The sequence below is a fragment of the Octopus bimaculoides genome, chromosome 20 (genome assembly GCF_046866305.1).
Source record: "Octopus bimaculoides isolate indiv1 chromosome 20, ASM4686630v1, whole genome shotgun sequence".
NCBI classification, from domain to species: Eukaryota; Metazoa; Mollusca; class Cephalopoda; order Octopoda; family Octopodidae; genus Octopus; species Octopus bimaculoides.
The window spans coordinates 37,341,115-37,359,121 of record NC_142947.1 but is presented as its reverse complement, the minus strand read 5'-3'; the positions used below and the strand labels follow the sequence as shown (position 1 = coordinate 37,359,121).

Sequence of the window (18,007 nt, the reverse complement as noted above, 5' to 3'; positions counted from 1 at the left end):
TCTAATTTGCTCCATGCAAATTAAAGTTTAGTCGAACGAACCTACTTTGTCAGGCATCTATATGTATACAAATAATAAATGAGTATATGCATATATACGTACATGTATGTACATACTTACATCTACCTGTATATATAGATGCATATCTGGGTACAGGACATTGTAGACAAAATGATATATATATATATATATATATACACACACAGTATAATAAGAATTAATCGTAATATTGCCGTACAACCGAATAATTCAGTTTCGATCTCCCGTTACAGAACCACCCACGTAGGGGGAACACCGTATCGCCAACGTGCGCAGGCGGCTAGAAAAAGAATATGTTAGTGACAAGTGCGCACGCATGCGAAAAATCTAGCCTCGTTTCCAGCGTTCACGTGATCCCATCCAAAATTCCATCCAAGTGTGTTTATTACATGCAATACAGCCATCTTTGTTCGTTTAAATATCTGCGTTTTTGTAGTAAGAGGAGCACAAGTGTATTCATCTGATAACATCTTGTGGTAAATGCATTGTTTAGTTAGGTGAATTTGTCTTCTTTAGATAGCGCAAATCGAGTAGTTTGCACTTTACATAATTTTGTTCTCGTAATGATGGCAGATACTGAAAACGGCGAACAAGAAAGTTTTAACATGGACTCGTCGGTAGATGCTATAGGAGTTACGGGAAATGATGAATCGGTTGAAGATCCTGTAAGTGACTAATTCTCTCACACATGAAGTGCTATAATATATATATCTTTAGATAGATAGTTATAGATTTTTTTGTTAGATCCCTTTTCTTATTAGCGGTGGAATGAACCTTTGCCATTGTTTTGTTAATATTTCTAGGAGCAGACTAAGGAATTTTGAATGTTGCTTTTGATATTTGCAACATTTTGCGATTTATTTCCATTCAGCAGTTTTGTCTATTTCACAAAGAATTATACATTTCGACCTATTATATATGTACATATATATACATACGTGTATATACATTTATAAAAAGATAAACGTTTTTAATCTTAACGCATGGACACTGAAAATGGCGGAGCAACTGATGAGAGCGCTTTGATTAGTTTTTTCTCAGGAGTTTGGTTTTCTTTATCATGACATCACCTACTGTTAGATATTTTTTTTCTTTTTTTTCCTCCTTAAAAATCAAACAAAAAAATCTGATTTGCCATGTAGACAGAAATAAAACCGAAACCTATGATGCTTAATAATGAAGAACCTATACTATTTCAGGTAGCAGGTTGTTCGTCATGCTGTTTATTAAATGTGTGTGAAGGTTTTGTAAAATCTTTTAAGGTAGAAAGAAAAGCTTTTCTCCCCTCACACCTACCCGTCCGTCGTCTCCGCTGTAGTTTCAGAAATTCGCCCACGTTTCTTTAAATACCATTTCAAGAATGTCTTTCTTTTAATTCGTTTGTTTCTTTTCTACACTCCCGCTTCTATTTTGTAGCTCAAAACTAGATGCTTTTTTCCTCTTTGGGGATAATAAAATAAAGCAAAATTTAAATAATAGATGAAATTTCTTTCGACTCTCTTTAAAGAAATAATAAAATTTTAGAAAATTGTTTTTTATTTTATTCTTTTGTCGTGATGTAATATATATATATATGTAAAAATTATATTGGTATATCAATCTAATATATATATATTGGTATATCAGTCTAGTGCAAGGAAGGATATATGACATCTTTTACTGAAGAAGCTGGCGCTTGATTCCAAAGGAAACTGGCGAATGGAGAACGCTTCCCGGGTTGGAGAATCTTGATTAAATTCTATCAGCTGTCTTACCTATTTAAAATATATATATATATATAAAAAAGGTCACTTCTATGTTCACAGCCCTATTTATTTTCTATTGCTGCTGCTATTTTGCCGATAGTGTAATAATAAAAAAGAAAAGCTATTTTTGGAATTGACGACCGTATCTTTCCGTTTCTTGTTTGTGGGGATAAAATTGGGTTGCTAGTAAATAATTATAACCAGAAATTGTTACATAATTGAATATCGATTTAGAACCGTTCTTCTCTCCTCTGCCTCCCTCATATACACGTGTACGAACGATCGATTTGAAAGACTTCAATATCCATTCTTTAAAAAAAAATCGTTTTGTTATTCCTGCAAACGATTCAATGTTGGAATAATGTGAAGGTGTTAGGAAATTTTTTTAGCATTATAAATTCTTGTATTCACAAAAGTTTTTATGACATACAAGATAATCACTACAAAATGTCTAATATTTTGAGATTACTTGCAATATGTGTGTGTGTGTATAAATAGAGAAAAGGATAAAGAGAACAATGGCAAAGTTAGAAATATATTTTATGGATAGAAACTAGCCGGTATACAGCACTTACTCGGTATTACCTGTATCTTTCGGTTTGGTTAAATCCAATACCCTCCTAAACCTTACATATATATAGGTGAAGTTGTTCATTTCAAATGTGTACGTTGCTACATTTCATCAAGCATACTAACGCATCCACCTCTGCAGTCAATCAATAGACAGCGGTTATTTTAATCATAATTGGATTTCCCCTATGGTTCGGGAATTTTGATATTTTCCCTTCTGGATAGTTTAATCAGCATCTTCCTTTCGTGTGGAAAAGAGTAATTGCAACCATTTAAAGTTTGCAAGAATTAAACTTCAATAGAGATAAAAGAAATTGCGGTCGTTTTACTTATGTTGTGGCACACGTGGTTTTATATATTTACGTGTCTCAAGTACTCGTTGCTTTAAATAGGTGTTTTAGCCCAACTCGACATATTAATAAATATATTATACTTTCTGTGATTAAACGTTACTACAAACAATTTCGTTATATTTTATTTTGTTTGATAAAATTTTACCGTTTCTGATCGAGCAGACAATTTGTATTTAATTTATAATTAAACTTTTCCAAATCCCTTAATTACGGTCAAAAAAACCCTCTTGATTAGGAATTATTTACTTTTTTCGAGTTTAGAACATCACGTTCGCTTTTATACTGTGTATTCCGGAGAAAACTGTCTGAATCAAACGTACTTTTTTCGTATATAACAATATTTTGTTCTTTGTTCCGCGCTGTCTTTGTTAAAACGTGAAATTTTCATATTTGTATTGTTCTTGGAATTTCTTCAACAGGAATTAGAAGCTATTAAAGCCAGAGTAAGAGAGATGGAGGAAGAAGCAGAAAAATTAAAAGAGTTGCAGAGTGAGGTAGAAAAACAGATGAATATTAGTGCTGCAAGTAAGTGAGAGTTTTTGTGGCATTGAGTTCTACAACAAAGTATTTTTTTCATTGGCACTGTAATGGAATAAATAAAATAATTTTAGAGAATAGTTTGTTCTTGTTTCTTAACTCAATACAACCCTATTATTATCAAACATGTTCCAGGTGTTCAATCCATTGTATCCGAAGATCGTGCTAAATATTGTCTCTTTCGTATACTTTTCCATATTTGCCTTGGTCAGGTGGATTTTCTATGGCCAGATACCTTTCCTGTCGCCAATTCTCACTTGTTTCTGCAAAAGTTAGTGTTTCCACACCATCGGACAATTTTTCATGGAAGATGGGAGGGATGATTGCAAAATAGTAACACTTGTCTACAACCATTGTGCAATGACAGGCAAGGAAACAACAGCAGACAAACACAGGCACGCAATGGTTTCTTCAAGTTTCCATCTGCCAGATGCACTCAATAAGGCTTTGGTCAACCTAGAGCTTTAGAGGAAGATACTTGCCCAAGGAGCCATGCTGTGAGACTCAACCCAAAAGTGGTTGGAAAGTAAATGCCTTAACACATAGTTATTTGTAGATTCTAAAAGTTCAAAGCAGTGAGCATTAAAAAGTTCATTAAAAATTACTGTAGCTGATAGAAGAAAAACTGTACGGTGGAAGTGCAGAAAACAACTCCCTAACATTTGTTTAGTCTTAGACATCAGCAAAGGATAGACTCCATTGAACTTGCTGCATTTTGTTTTTCTTTCTTTCTTAAAATCTGCTTAAATTCGGTGTCTACTCATGTAAACTGTTGGCAAAAGTAAAGAATATGCATACCTGGTGTTTGGGGTTAGGGTTTTTGTTCTGCTGAAAACAGGTGGTGTATGTATTCTTTACTTCTGCCAAAATATTTTATGTCTCTAAGTATGGTGTAGCATATACTGAGAAGATCTAAACATGAATGCTATACATTTTTCCCCACTTGTTGCATTAGCTTTTTTTAATGACCCCTGCATTAATTAAATGTTAAACATTCATTTGTCTCCCATAATATTTTAGTTGTTTTCCATGAATATCTGTAGATTCTAGTGATGACTACAGCAAAAGCAGTTCTGTTGGCATGATGTCTGTTATATGAGACTTTACCCAAATATGTTTGCAGTGGCTAGAGTCCATCTAATCAAAATCTTTTTTATGTACTTTCAACTTTTAATCCATTAATTGTACATGACTATTATAAATTGATTATATTAAGATCAATGTATTTTATTTTAGCACCAAATTTTCCTACGTTTGAAGAGAAAATGGAAGCTGACCAGCGATCTATATTTGTTGGTAATGTAAGTAAATCTTGATATATATATAATAGTATTTATTAGTACAAGTACTGGGAATTGGATCTAATTGACTGTTCTCCAACAATCTTGACTTTGTACTTATATAAGAAGTTATTATTTAATAATAATGATTATCATACTTGTATACACACTGTCGATAGACCAGTTACTGCAGTATTTACTCTTATAGTCCTGCTGTGTTAAAATCACAATTTCAGAGAGATAAAAGTTTGTCCTGGCAGCAACCATTGCGAATGCCAGATGTGGCTGGAACATTTGCACCACTCTCTGCCTTGTTTTTAACACAAGAACCTTAACAGGTTCTACCACTGTGACAAATACTGCTGCGACTGGTCTATCAGTAGTGTGTATGGTACACACAAATGGTTATTTTTATTAAATGCCATCTCAGTTTTCTATACCAGATTAATAGTGATAATTTATTAATTGATTTAGTCCTCCATATCAACTTGCTTAATATTCTGCACTTTGGAGTTGTTGTTGTTGTTATTATTATTATTATTTAAAGGTTGATTATGGTGCCACTGCTGAAGAACTAGAACAACATTTTCATGGTTGTGGTTCAGTTAACAGAGTAACTATCTTGTGTGACAAATACAGTGGACACCCAAAAGGGTAAGTATTGGTTTTTATTTCTATGGAATTGTGATGTCCAGTCAATATATATATTCCATTAGTAAATTAGAAAAAACGGCCAATAAACAATACTAAAATAGTGGTTGATGTCTTGTGTGAAGCTTGTTTGGATGGAGAATTCTACAGTTATATCCCACTAGGGAGTAGGCATGGCTGTGTGGTTGCTCCCCAACCATGTGGTCTTGGGTTCAGTCCCATTATGTGACACTTTGGGCAAGTGTCTGCTACTTCAGCTCCAGGCCAATGGAAACTTTGTGAGTGCAATTGGTAGATGGAAACTGAAAGAAGCTTGTCGTATATATATATATATAGTTGTCTATATATGTGTATTTGTGCCCTTCACATAATGGTTCTAAATTGTCAAAAATTCGAGGTTGTTTTCAATTATCTGGAAACCTTTCTGGCTATGGGAAAATACTACCTTTTTTGGAAACAGGAAGGGTGTGTGGCTGTAAAAAATCTACTTCAGATAATTCCATCTGTCCCATGAATGCATTGGAAAAGTGGACGTTAGGTGATGAGAGTGGGGAAAACCATTTTTGTTGTTCCCATTGGTATTCTTTCTATTATTGGAAATAAGTGAAATTGAAAACCAGGACATAGATATTCACTTATTAAAAAGTGTTTTTTTTTTTAATATACTTTCTTGGTGTGTTGTTCGTGATTTGAGTCTTTGTAAATTTTAGGTTTGCATATGTGGAATTTGCTGATAAAGACTCAGTAGGAACTGCTATGGCTTTAGATGAGTCCCTCTTTCGAGCAAGACAAATCAAGGTAAGTAAACTGCATCATTGCATTGACTTCACTTAAACCAGTGAAATAAAAGGAGGTTGGGGGTTAAAACCTTTCACACACAACAATAACTCCATTCTAGTTTCTAATATAGCTGTTACTAGTTGAGATATTAAATTTTCCTTTTAATGTAGCGGGAGTCACCCACCATAAGGTTGGGGAAAAAGTTTACTTAAAAAAATACATACCAAAGAAAAGATATTGAAGAATGGTGCCTTATCTTTAAGGCTAGATAGATTGGACATTGTGTATGTAATTAACAAACAGAGATCTTGGAAGTATTGCTTGGCTATTTAACCATGATTTACATTGCACTTAAAAAATGAACGATTATATAATTAAGTTGTCAGCTATCGAGTTACCTGCAATAGCGTCTAATTTATATTGGATGCTCAGAGTTCTAACTGAACTTTTTCTTTTCTTTTCTTTTTTTTTTTGTCATTTTTGTAGTGAATTGTAACATCAATGCTTAAATATGCTGTTTTTGAAATTCTATTACATTCCAAGATCTTGTGTTCTATTTTATCTCTAACTCTGCACTGTATGCCTCTTTACATACATGATCATCCCATCATGTTAGTATGTATACACTGAGGTGCCGACAGATCCTAAAAAGAAAGAAGAGAAAAAAAGATATATACATTTTGTATTTTTGTAAGCTTTCCTGTCAGTATTTGATCTTTCGGCCATTTTGTTTAGAACAGGTTGGCTTGCAGATGAGGCTTTGCATTTCAAGAGGAGAAATACTGGTATCATGAGATTGCTCCAACATAAGAAATTAACTTGAAAAAAAAATTTAAAAAAGCAGGAAAAAAAATTTGCTAAAAAAATTAAGATACAAAAAAAAAGCTAGAAAAAAGTTAGAAAAAAATGAAAAAAAGCAAAAAATCTTAAAAAATTTCTGGAAAAAAAATTATTATGGCGAAATGAAAATGGGGCGTTTTCTAATACCAGCTACTTGTGTAAAATTGTGGAATTGGTGTTGGATGTCTGCCGCAGAAGTGCCACACGTTGAAGGTAAGCCTTAGTTTTAACATAACCCCAGTTGTAACTACTCTACAGACATGGCCTCTTGTAATTCTGGCAGTGTGTTTGATATTGATCTAAGCTCAGGTGGCACTAACGTTTTGTGTCTTGAGCATCAATGGCTGCTACTTCCATTTCCAGAAATTCCATCAGTCAGTTTAGATGTACTAGAAGACTTAGGATGCAGAAGCTATCCCACATATTTTGCTATGCTTTTAATTAAAAACATTATAAGACGAAATACCTAGAAAAAAAAAAAGTAAAAAGAAAAGAGAAAAAAAATCAAGGCTTATTTAGATTATTATTCAGTGCTTAGCAAGTTAAGATAAATAATAATTTATTCCAAATGGCAGCTTTTTTTTCTGATGGATGAACAGTATATATATTTATATATATATTCAATACTTAAAGGCATAAAAAAATTCTTCCAGAAAATATTGAAAAAATAGCAAGAGGAAAGAAAAAAGGTAAAGAAAAAAAGTGTGATGAAATTTTTTTTAATGCATTTTTTCTCATTGTTCTATAAGAATTTTTTTTCTTTCAGAGTACAGGTGAGTAGTAGGACCCTAAAAAAAATGTTGACTAACCCAAGTCGATTCAGTTATATTTTTTTCTTTTTACACCCATCCCTGCTCTTTTTTCTTTCATTTTCTCTTCTTTTTTTCCTTTTCATTTTTTTCTTTTTTTTCTAAGTTTCTTCATTAAGATATCTATCATTATCGGTAACTTTTTAATTTTTTTTTTCTTTACTTTTTTTTATAAATTCCTTCAGTAAGGCATTTATCATTATTGGTAACTTTTTCATTTTTCTCCTTTTTTTTTTTATTTTGCAAAATATGGTTTTGGCCATTTTAGCAGTCCTGGACTCCTTTACATTCTTATTCATAAAGAAACTACAAGAACATTTCAATTTTTTTCTTGTTTTTTTTTTTATCTACTTTGTCAAAAAGGTAATGGCTAAGAGAACTAATAGGCCTGGTATCAGCACTACAAACCGTGGCAGAGGGCGTTCCCGACGAGGGAGTTATTTCAGAGGTGGCATGGGATCTGGATATTATCCTTATGCACCAAGATCTAGACCTAGATACAGGTCAGTGTAATATATTTTTTGTTATGTGTGCTTTATTTTTCAACTGTCCAAGGCAAGTATGATTTGCTTTTTGTTTCATCATTGCATTATCACTGACTGTATACACACACAGACACTCATATTTACATACACTTCATATATATTCACACAAAAATATACATATGCATATACAGTTTATCAGTGCTAATAAACAACCATATGAATATGTATATTGACAGTTCATTTCCTGTCTTAAGAGTATCTTAAAATTGTATGTGAAACTATTTTTTATTATTATAAAAGTTTATAATTGTATTTAAAAACAGTTTAATTTTGGATTATATAGTGTGTATAATCCTAACTTTAATAACTGATTAAGGCTGCAGTCACTATTGGAAATTTTTGAATAATTTTTGGCGATTTTAAATATATATTTTTTCTTCTCTGTAACAAAGATACTCTTAATTTATTTCTAAAATATTTGTATATTTCCAAACTGCTTTTGGTGCTCAAATATGATTACGGGCCTCCGTTGCTCTGAAGTAAACTGCCAAGTTAATTTGTTAGCAGATGGTTAACAGCATTTGGACTTGAAATCTTTTGTTCTCTTATTTACATGGATTGCTAAAGTTTACTGTAATAGTGAGTATTCTACTTGGCTCTCTATAGACTGATAGCATATATCTTTAGTTCCTTTAAGCTGGAACAACAATGATTTCAAGTTCAAATTAAGACCCAAACAACATTGTCAAGAGGAAAGCTCTTCAAAAATATTCATTTCGCGCCTAAATTATTATTACTTATATATTTTTTTTTTCCTGCTGTTTCATTGCCTTAATTTTTTCGTGTGCTTAAATTTGGCATTTAAATAATAAGTCAATCATAACCAGATGTGACATTTCAATCAATAATTAAAATTTTTAATATTTTTGAGATTGCTATTGACACTTTGTTGTTTGGGTCTTCTTCAGATAAAGATTATACATACACCATCTTTCAAAGTGAAGCTTCAGGCAGGATTGTACCATGTGAATCTCCACAGTTTATGGCAACTGTCATTTTGTTTCCAAGGCACCCACAGCATCCAGGTGAATGACTTTGTGAATTGTGCTGATGTGAATATATGTGAAAAATGTTTATACATGTACAGGGTCTCTCAGAATTTAACTGTCTATTTCAATGAAATAGGCAATTAAAAAAAAAAAAAACTGACAATTTTATGTTTATTAAATCATTGTGATACCAAAACAAATGGATTTATAAATCTTATGTCAAAACTGTATTGAAAATTTTCAACATGTGCTCTGTATCCATGCAAATTTCAAATCTATCCTTTAGTGTTATGAACCACATTTTGAAGCATTTCAGGAGTTACCTCCTGCACTGCTAATTGAATGCATTCTTTAGGTTCAGCCAAACTTATTGCTCCATCCTGGGGATGGAGTTGGAGAAAATGGTTGCAACCAAATTGGAAAAACAACTCTGCAGATAAGTGGGATCCATCAAAAATGAAAATAAAATTATCAAAAGAGAAAAAAGGAAAATTATAAATTTTTACACTTTTAACATATATCAAAGATGATGAACATAATTAAAAGTGAATTTTTAAAAAATTGTCTAATTTCACTGAAATAGTTAATTCTGGGACACCCTGTGTGTATGTGTGTATTTATTTATTTATTTATATATATATATATATATATATATATATATATATATATATGTGTGTGTGTGTGTGTAAAATATGTGTTTGTGTAATATACAGGTAACCTGTATGAATTCATATTTGTGAGTATCCATATATGATACTTTTTTTTTTTTCCTTTTCTTATTTTTTAATTTCAGTCGCTTCCGGAGGTCGCTTTGGTACCAGCCTTACTGAGCACTCTTTACTTGGAGGATTTCCATTGTATTAAAGAAAATTTCAAGGAGATTACATTTCATCTGCCACGCTTTTTAATTTTTTTTTTTTTTTCCATCTCCTAACAGGCAACTAGTTGATCCCTCAACTCAGCTGGCCTATTTTATATTTTTGCAGAATTTTTAGAATTTTTCCTCCCATTTGGATAACTCTAGGTCAGTGTGTGAGTGCTTGTCATGGAAGTGTCTGGAGTTTGTATCTTGATTAATGAAATAGTTTTTTTTTCTACTGGGGAAAATATTTTATGCTCTTTCAGCTGAGTCAGTTCTTATAATTTTTGAGTTTTGTTGAAGTCAAACAGTATGTTTGAACAGATTTTGCACTAGCTTACTTTTTGTTGTGTATGTATATGAGTGTATTTATTTATATATGTACATACACACACACACACAAACACACATTCATGGTAACACAAAAACATACATTCATTAATTACTACCAGTTAAGTTTAAATTGTCTTAATTATATATTTAAATTATTAGCTGGAATTTTCCTTCATGTGCAGTTTTCAGTCAAGTGATTTCTTCTATCTCTGCTACTATAACAGTTCTTGTTTATTACTTAGGTTCAACTGACTGGTTGATTAACAGAAAACCTTTTGTTTCAGTTGCTTAGGCCAGTCCTGTTCCACTGTTTTTCATTATATTTAAGTGATTTGGGAAGAATAGTTTTAAAAAGCAAAAAAAAAAAAAAAAAAGTCATGTTGTGCTAATTTGCAAGAGTCAAAGTGCAGTCAACTTGTTTGAGCAAGTATGTCTTTCTAAGTTGCTATTAAGGTATTCATGAATTTTTTTGTCTTTTCACAAAAAAATATATTCAAAAAAAGAAAACGAAATGTCTTAAATCATGAGCTTTTTTTCTCACTATAAATGTTAAAATTTATCTGACTTAGGATCTAAACTGTGTTTTCCACAAGTCTTGGGTTTCTTTTTAACCTCTCCCGCTGTTTCTTCTTTGTTAATGGTTTAGTTTAGCCGTTTGGTTCACTTTCTTCTAAAATGTCTCCACTTCAAATTACTGGCACTCTACTTTATATCTTATCAATTTGGTATTTACTGCTTAAATTTTAAGTACAAGCTTGGCTCTTGATTTCATTTAACTAGAAGCAATATTCATAGTATGCAAGTTGTGTTATTTCTCTTGTGAAGAACAATTGATATGGATGTTAGTGACTGTATGCCATCATTTTCAGTCCTCATGGCCAGGTGCAGAGGAAATGTAGGTAAAAATGTTTCTATTTATGTATAAATTTGAATAAAAATTTTAAAATGCATATAGGCATGTTGTTTTGTTTTCAACAAATAATTTACTTCTATGTATACATTTTGCAACTGACTTGGAAACTAGATTTAAACAGTTTCTACAAATAGCTCCTTGAGGGTTTGCTCTGGTACCGCCGTGATATTATCTTTCCAGATACACCTCCATCCCTTATGTAATGAGTAGTTGTGTGACTTCTCTTTAGTAAGACACCTGTGCTTGTCTGTCTATCATACCCCTCCAGTTCATCATATTGTATCTCTTATTTGATCCAATGGTGTATCCGCCATTATCTCCCTGTGTGGACAGTGCTGGTGTTTCAACGAGGTGTCTGTCTCTGACAAAGTTACTCTGTAGGTCTATTAGAGCTACTGCTTGTCAATATGATGGGAATTGAAACCTACAAGTTTGTTTTTAGATATTGATGAAATTTCAACTTCATTGAATTAAAGGGCCCTGTTTTCTTGAGATGGTCAAATTTGAAAAATTAAACAATTGTGTGTTGCAATTCTGATCAAATCTATTGCTTTAATTCTGTCATGTGAGAAAAATACTTGGCTATTAAATAGTTTTGTAACAGAAGGATAAATATTTGTGATTTTTATCTTCTCAAATTTGCAACCAAGCAAGAAAAATATTTAAATGACAGCAATCTGATTTTCTGCCAAAAATGAATTGGATAGCTCTTCTCTCTCTCATATATACACACACATAAGGAGGTGCTGAAAAGTTCCTGGCTTTGCGTTAATGAAAATACAGGAGGATCAGTTAATTATGCTTTTATTCAACTTATTCGCCTTTCAGATTCACATACTTATTGCAGCAGTGCTTCAGTTTTCCCCAAGCCCTGTAAAAGAACTTGGAGTGTTGGGCTTCCAATCAGGCCTTTAAAGCCATGAACTTTTCAGCACTTCCTTATATATATGTGTGTGTGTATTACACAATTTAAGCCTATCAGTTGACAACCTGATATGCAGTTAATATGCAAGGTCTGCAATTGCAGGCATTGGGTTAAAACTAATCTCAGTTAAAGTCTGATGGATTACTTGATAAAAGAAAATAATGGTGTTCCAGCTGGTCTCTCATCTCTTTCAGGAAACCCTAGGAATACAGCATTCTTGTCTAAATACCATGATTTGTTTTTTTAACATGTTTGTCATCTCAAAATGCCCAGAAATCAACAATCTTGGCTCCACAAAAGAGACCTGACCAGGTGGTACATATCTAAAAAGCTCAGAAAGTTCATAGACATTGCAGAAAGACATGTTTTGGGTGTGCATGTTGTTGAATTCCAGCAAAGTGGTCTTGTACATTTATATGAGATCATGACAATAGATGCAGTTTCACCTGCTTAGATTTCAGGTACATGAACTATGTGGGGAACACAGAACCAAAATTATGCCTGAAGGTTTTTCCATTGTAGTTTAGTGAAGAATAAGCAGAATATATCGAGGGTTATTCAATATAGAGCACAAGAAATAATGGAGGAATTGTCTAGGTTGGAAACTTTGATATAGACAAATGTTTTGTTAGTGTATTTCAGTTGGATGTTTTTGGAGAAAATATGAAACTCCTTAACTTGGAAATATGTTCATGAATTATTTGAGGTATAGCTACAAATGAGACTATAGTATAAAGCTGGATGTTATTTGAACAGAAAATGTTGATAATGAAATCAATTTTTATGTCTTTCACTTTTCTCTTTAGCTCTGTCTCAGTGTATATATACTTGTGTCTGTGATTGGGCATTTGGGTGCACAGGCTGCATTCCAACCAGGAAATAAGATAGACTGTGCATTCTTCACAAACATCTAACAGACTAGTGACTTTGGACTTAGAGCCAGAAAAACTCAGGGGTGGGGGGGACAAACCAATCTGGAAAAGGAGCATACAGTAGCTCAAAGACCTAGCAAACACTTAAAAATTCAGAGGGACCAACTTTCGTAGTTGACAACCTTACTATGATAGATAAAGTTGTATAGGATATGAAGACAGAAAGCCTCTAGTCCAAAAGGAATCACCAGTAAGATGGTTGAAATATCTGGCTGAGTTGGATATGGTCTAGTTAGTTCCCCTGTAGAGTTAATCAGGTTGTATAAGATGTGATACCCAGTGACTGATGTAGCATCATTAGCTGTTACAAGGGTAGTGCAGATGTCTTAGGTAGAAGTAAATACAGAGATAGCAAATTGCAGGACTAGGTCATGAGAGTTATAACTCAATTTTTTTAGAAACAAAATTAGACTATTTTAGACATTTATTGTGCCAGCTTCTTAGGAAGACAACTGCAGGAGAAATATTCAGCTAAAGACAAGCCATTGTACTAAGCATTCATTGAACAAGAGAAAGTTTTCAATAGTCCCTCACTCCATAATATGGCAGTATCTAAAGAAGCTAGGAGCAGAAAAATGGTTTGTGGGATCCATACAAGCCATGTACTGGGGTCTTGCCAGTCAGGTGAGAATCAGCCACAAGGAGAGCAACAACACTGGAATCATAAAAGTATATCTTGTGCTGAAACAGTAACACATTCGAATTCAGGTGGGTGTTTGCCAGGACGCAGTTGTGAAAGCGGATTCTCACAGAGGAGATGACAAGGAAAACAGACGGTTGGAGGTTCACTACTTGAGAAAACCCATCCATCACATCTGATAAAACAATCCTACTGTATTTTTATAATTAAATATTATTAGGAATTGTATAAAAAAAATTACAGCAATTTATTGCACAAATTTTAGCAACAAAATCTTATACGGACCCTGGCCAAGAACCACTGGACTAGACCCTTAAATGTGGTGTCCCAACATGACCACAGACCAATGGCTGAAACAAATAAATAAGAATTTATATATATATGTGTGTGCATATGTATGTATGCAAGAAATCCTAATTGCTTTTTACATGAATGGTGACATGCGCTCAGTAGAAGTTGCTAGGTCCAAGTGAAATGTTTTTGTCCCTGACGATTTAAGGAACATGGTAATTTATTGAGCAGTAATACGAGTTTTGAGTACAGCTGATCAACCTGATCCCTTGTCATTTCTGTAAGGCTCAATATCTTTAGATAATCTTACACTACTTTGTCCCATGTGTTCTTGGGTCAAACTCTTCTACAAGTTCTATCCACATTTAGTGATCAACAATTCTTTGTCGAGTCCATATTGGGAAGTTCCACTTTCTCCCATGCATACTCCACACTTTATAATAATACTTCCATGCCTCTTTCTTTTCAAAACTGCTTATTGCACATGTACAATTTATCCATCCATACACACTTATCATCCACATGTCGATTCTAACTGGTACACTGTCTTGCAACCTGGAACACCCCATGTTTCTGATCTTCACACGGTAGAAAATTGGCAAACATCTTTCTGCTTCTCCATCTGGTAGCCTGGCTTCTTTTCTAGCTCTCTGATATAATTCTTTGGTACCTCCATTTTCCAGTCTTTCCAAGCTGTCTTTTTTACTGTATGGCTCACAGTTTCATTCACAAGCCACACTTGGCCTGCTGGGAACTTTGTAGTCACATATTTGGTCCGTCATTCACAGCACGTTGTGTCAAAGAATCTTCCAGTTCTCCTCTATCTTGTATGTCTCCACCCCCATCCCCACTTTGTGTCAAATGCTTCAACTAGTACTTCTCTTCTATATCATCCTTTTCCAGACTGGTTTGTGTCTCTTGAGTCCTTCTAGCTCCAAGTTTGAAGTCACTAGCCACCAACTTATGTTGGTTTGTACATTCTTCACCTAGGAAGGACTTTGCATACACAAACATCTGTCTATACTATTTTCTGAAGAGAATAGAGTCAATCTGGTCTATGTATCCACCAACTCGATAGCTGATCAGGTAACTGACTGGTTTCCTGAAGTTATTTCATTTCCTTGAAGATAGTGATACGCTCTTTACTCTTTTACTTGTTTCAGTCATTTGACTGTGGCCATGCTGGAACACCGCCTTTAGTCGAGCAAACCAACCCCAGGACTTATTCTTTGTAAGCCTAGTACTTATTCTATCGGTCTCTTTTTGCTGAACCGCTAAGTTACAGGGATGTAAACACCAGCATGGGAGGACAAACGTGTATATCAAACACACACACATATATATACATATATACACGACGGGCTTCTTTCAGTTTCCGTCTACCAAATCCACTCACAAGGCTTTGGTCGGTCTGAGGCTATAGTAGAAGACACTTGCCCAAGATGCCATGCAGTGGGACTGAACCCGGAACCATGTGGTTGGTAAGCAAGCTACTTACCACACAGCCACTCCTGCGCCTATATATTTATTCTAAATAAGTTATGTGTCTCAATCAAAGTTCATCCTCGTTTAACGTCTGCTTTCCATGCTAGCATGGGTTGGACAATTTGACTGAGGACTGATGGATCAGGAGGCGACACCAGGCTCCAATCTGATTTGGCAGAGTTTCTACAGCTGGATGCCCTTCTTAACGCCAACCACTCCGAGAGTGTAGAGATGACTGTAAGACATAATATATTTAGAATTGAAATTCTCACACCTCAGAAGAAAAAAAAAAGAAATCTAAAACAAAACAATGAATTCTGCTGTAAAAAGTTTGTTTCAGTTATTTTTTTTTTAAATTCAACATCTTAATTTGAAAGAAGAAATTAAAAAAAAAAAAAGTGAAATATCTTATTTGTCATCACAATAAAAACAAACATGACACTCAAATATCCCACATATGTCTAAATGCATTTAATCAATAAATGGAATAGATTCAGTCTGAAATGCTCTCTCTCTCTCTTTCTCTCTCTGTTACCATACATATATCTAGAGAATTTTTTTCATGGTACTTTGGAGAAGAGAGTTTATTTAATGTCTAGCTTAGTAGTGAGCATTAAACAAGAGACATGTTATTTTTATGCAATACCCACTTGCCACACAAATGCATGTAAAGTATTAATAGTTATAAAAAAGAAAAGGACACATCAGGAGAATTAAAAGCAGATTAAAGAGCAAAAATTACAGAAAAATACAAAACCAGATTATATCTTCTGATAATTTACAAATTTAAGTGGCAAAATTACAATATTTTCAATAAATTTTCAATTTTTTTTTTTACTTAACAAAATACACCAATAGTTTTTCAGCTTTGAGGCACATATTTCTCACCAAGTCACAAATTCTTATGAAATTTTTAAAAAACCATTATCAAGCTTTCGTTATCAGTTTTGGTTTGGGATAAAAAAATAGTAAATATCAGTAAATGTTATTAAATAGTAAAATCAGATAGCAAATTTAGCAGAAAATAAATAAATGTCAAATTTAAGATTATCGTATGCATTTTCTTTTTAATATTTTATATAGATGGAAACTTGTTCAAATTGGAAAATTTCAAATATAAAACATCTACGAATTGTTACAAATAAACTGCCAAAACCCATGAAGTATATATATGAGAGTTACAAGTCATTATTTCAAACAATAAAACAAATGGATAAACTCAAGTCCTATAAATACATACACACATACATACATACATCATCATTTAACGTCCGCTTTCCATGCTGGCATGGGTTGGACGGTCTGACAAGAAAAAAGCTGCACATACATACATATATAGATATGTATATAGGCATGGCCATGTTCTAAAAAGTTCCCTTTACAATGTCATTTTGGATTTAATCCCACAGCATAACCCCTTAGGAAAGTGCCTTCTACAATAAGGCCAGGTTGAGCAAATCCTCATGAATAGACGAGGCAAACAGAAACTGAAAAGAAGCATATAGTACACACACACACACACACACAGACATATATCATATCATCTTTGTCATCCTCCATTATCACCATCATTTAACATTTGTCTTCCATACTTAATGGTTTGAAAGGACCCAGGTGAACTGGCAGTCAATCAGCAGTGAACTCCAGTGTCTGCTTTGACATAGTTTCTATGGCAGGATTCCTTTCCTAATGCCTATCACTTTACAGAAAGTGTTCTGGGTGCTATTTTCGTGACACTGGCACTAGTGAGGTCGCAAAATAACTTAGGGGACAAAGAACAATAGACAAAGTCCCTACAACTGAGTGGGGTTATAGTAGAGAGGGAGTTGGTTTTATAAAAGGTGTTGAGAGGCTTAAGCATAATAAACAGACAGGTACAGGTGTTTTGCTTTGGAAGTAATATATGGCTAGCTTGGATTATATAAGAGTGAGTGTGTGTCTGAGTAGTGAGAAAGAAGATAAAGATGTTAGTGATGAAGTGTCAGAAATTACTCACAAGGTACAAGAAGGCAAGTATAAAGGAGAATATAGACAGGGGATCAGTTATGGATGAACAAGTTCATAGGATTGAGGGAGGAGAGCGACAAGTGGTTAGGGATGGGGGTAGAGGTGAATGATGAAAAAGTAGGGGGCAATGCATCTTTCTGAGTCATATAGATTTACAGGGCTGGTTTACTGGCCAACTGTGTGTGTGTGTGTATGTATGTGTGTACATATATATATATATATATATATATATATATATATATATATATATATATATACATATATATATGTGTATGTGGTAAGTAACTTGCTTACGAACCACATGGTACCGGGTTCAGTCCCACTGCGTGGCACCTTGGGCAAGTGTTGTCTATTATAGCCTTGGGCCAACCAAAGCCTTGTGAGAGGATTTGGTAGACGGAAACTGAAAGAAGCCCGTCATATATGTATATGTATGTGTGTGTATATGTGTTTGTCTCCTCAACATCCCTTGACAACCGATGCT

At 33.7% G+C, this 18,007-nt stretch overlaps 1 protein-coding gene across 4 annotated transcripts; it reads left to right on the top strand.

Moving 5' to 3' along the window:
* Nucleotides 1-432: 432 nt before the first annotated feature.
* On the top strand, nucleotides 433-11,280 carry LOC106873873 (polyadenylate-binding protein 2). 4 transcript variants are annotated; one of them, XR_016237658.1, is made up of 9 exons: nucleotides 433-704; nucleotides 3,127-3,232; nucleotides 4,481-4,545; nucleotides 5,072-5,178; nucleotides 5,886-5,973; nucleotides 6,696-7,008; nucleotides 7,968-8,107; nucleotides 9,058-9,174; nucleotides 9,932-11,280. XR_016237658.1 is itself a non-coding variant. In XM_014921390.3 (7 exons), exons 1-7 carry the CDS (start codon nucleotides 603-605, stop codon nucleotides 9,966-9,968), a joined length of 645 nt encoding a protein of 214 aa, XP_014776876.1. In that variant the 5' UTR covers nucleotides 433-602; the 3' UTR covers nucleotides 9,969-11,280. The 4 variants fall into 4 exon arrangements, 1 of the variants encoding a protein (XP_014776876.1); XR_001409933.3 differs by lacking the exon at nucleotides 6,696-7,008; XR_008266309.2 differs by lacking the exon at nucleotides 9,058-9,174 and having other exon boundaries at nucleotides 9,932-10,060.
* The last annotated feature ends 6,727 nt before the right edge of the window (nucleotides 11,281-18,007 follow it).

What these genes read in the sequence shown, in the direction of transcription:
- LOC106873873 (XM_014921390.3), top strand. Translation starts at nt 603, where the DNA reads ATGATGGCAGATACTGAAAACGGCGAACAAGAAAGTTTTAACATGGAC. An exon ending in GATCTATATTTGTTGGTAAT is followed by an intron (nt 4,546 to 5,071) that starts GTAAGTAAATCT and finishes TATTATTTAAAG; the next exon opens with GTTGATTATGGTGCCACTGC. An exon ending in TACAGTGGACACCCAAAAGG is followed by an intron (nt 5,179 to 5,885) that starts GTAAGTATTGGT and finishes TGTAAATTTTAG; the next exon opens with GTTTGCATATGTGGAATTTG.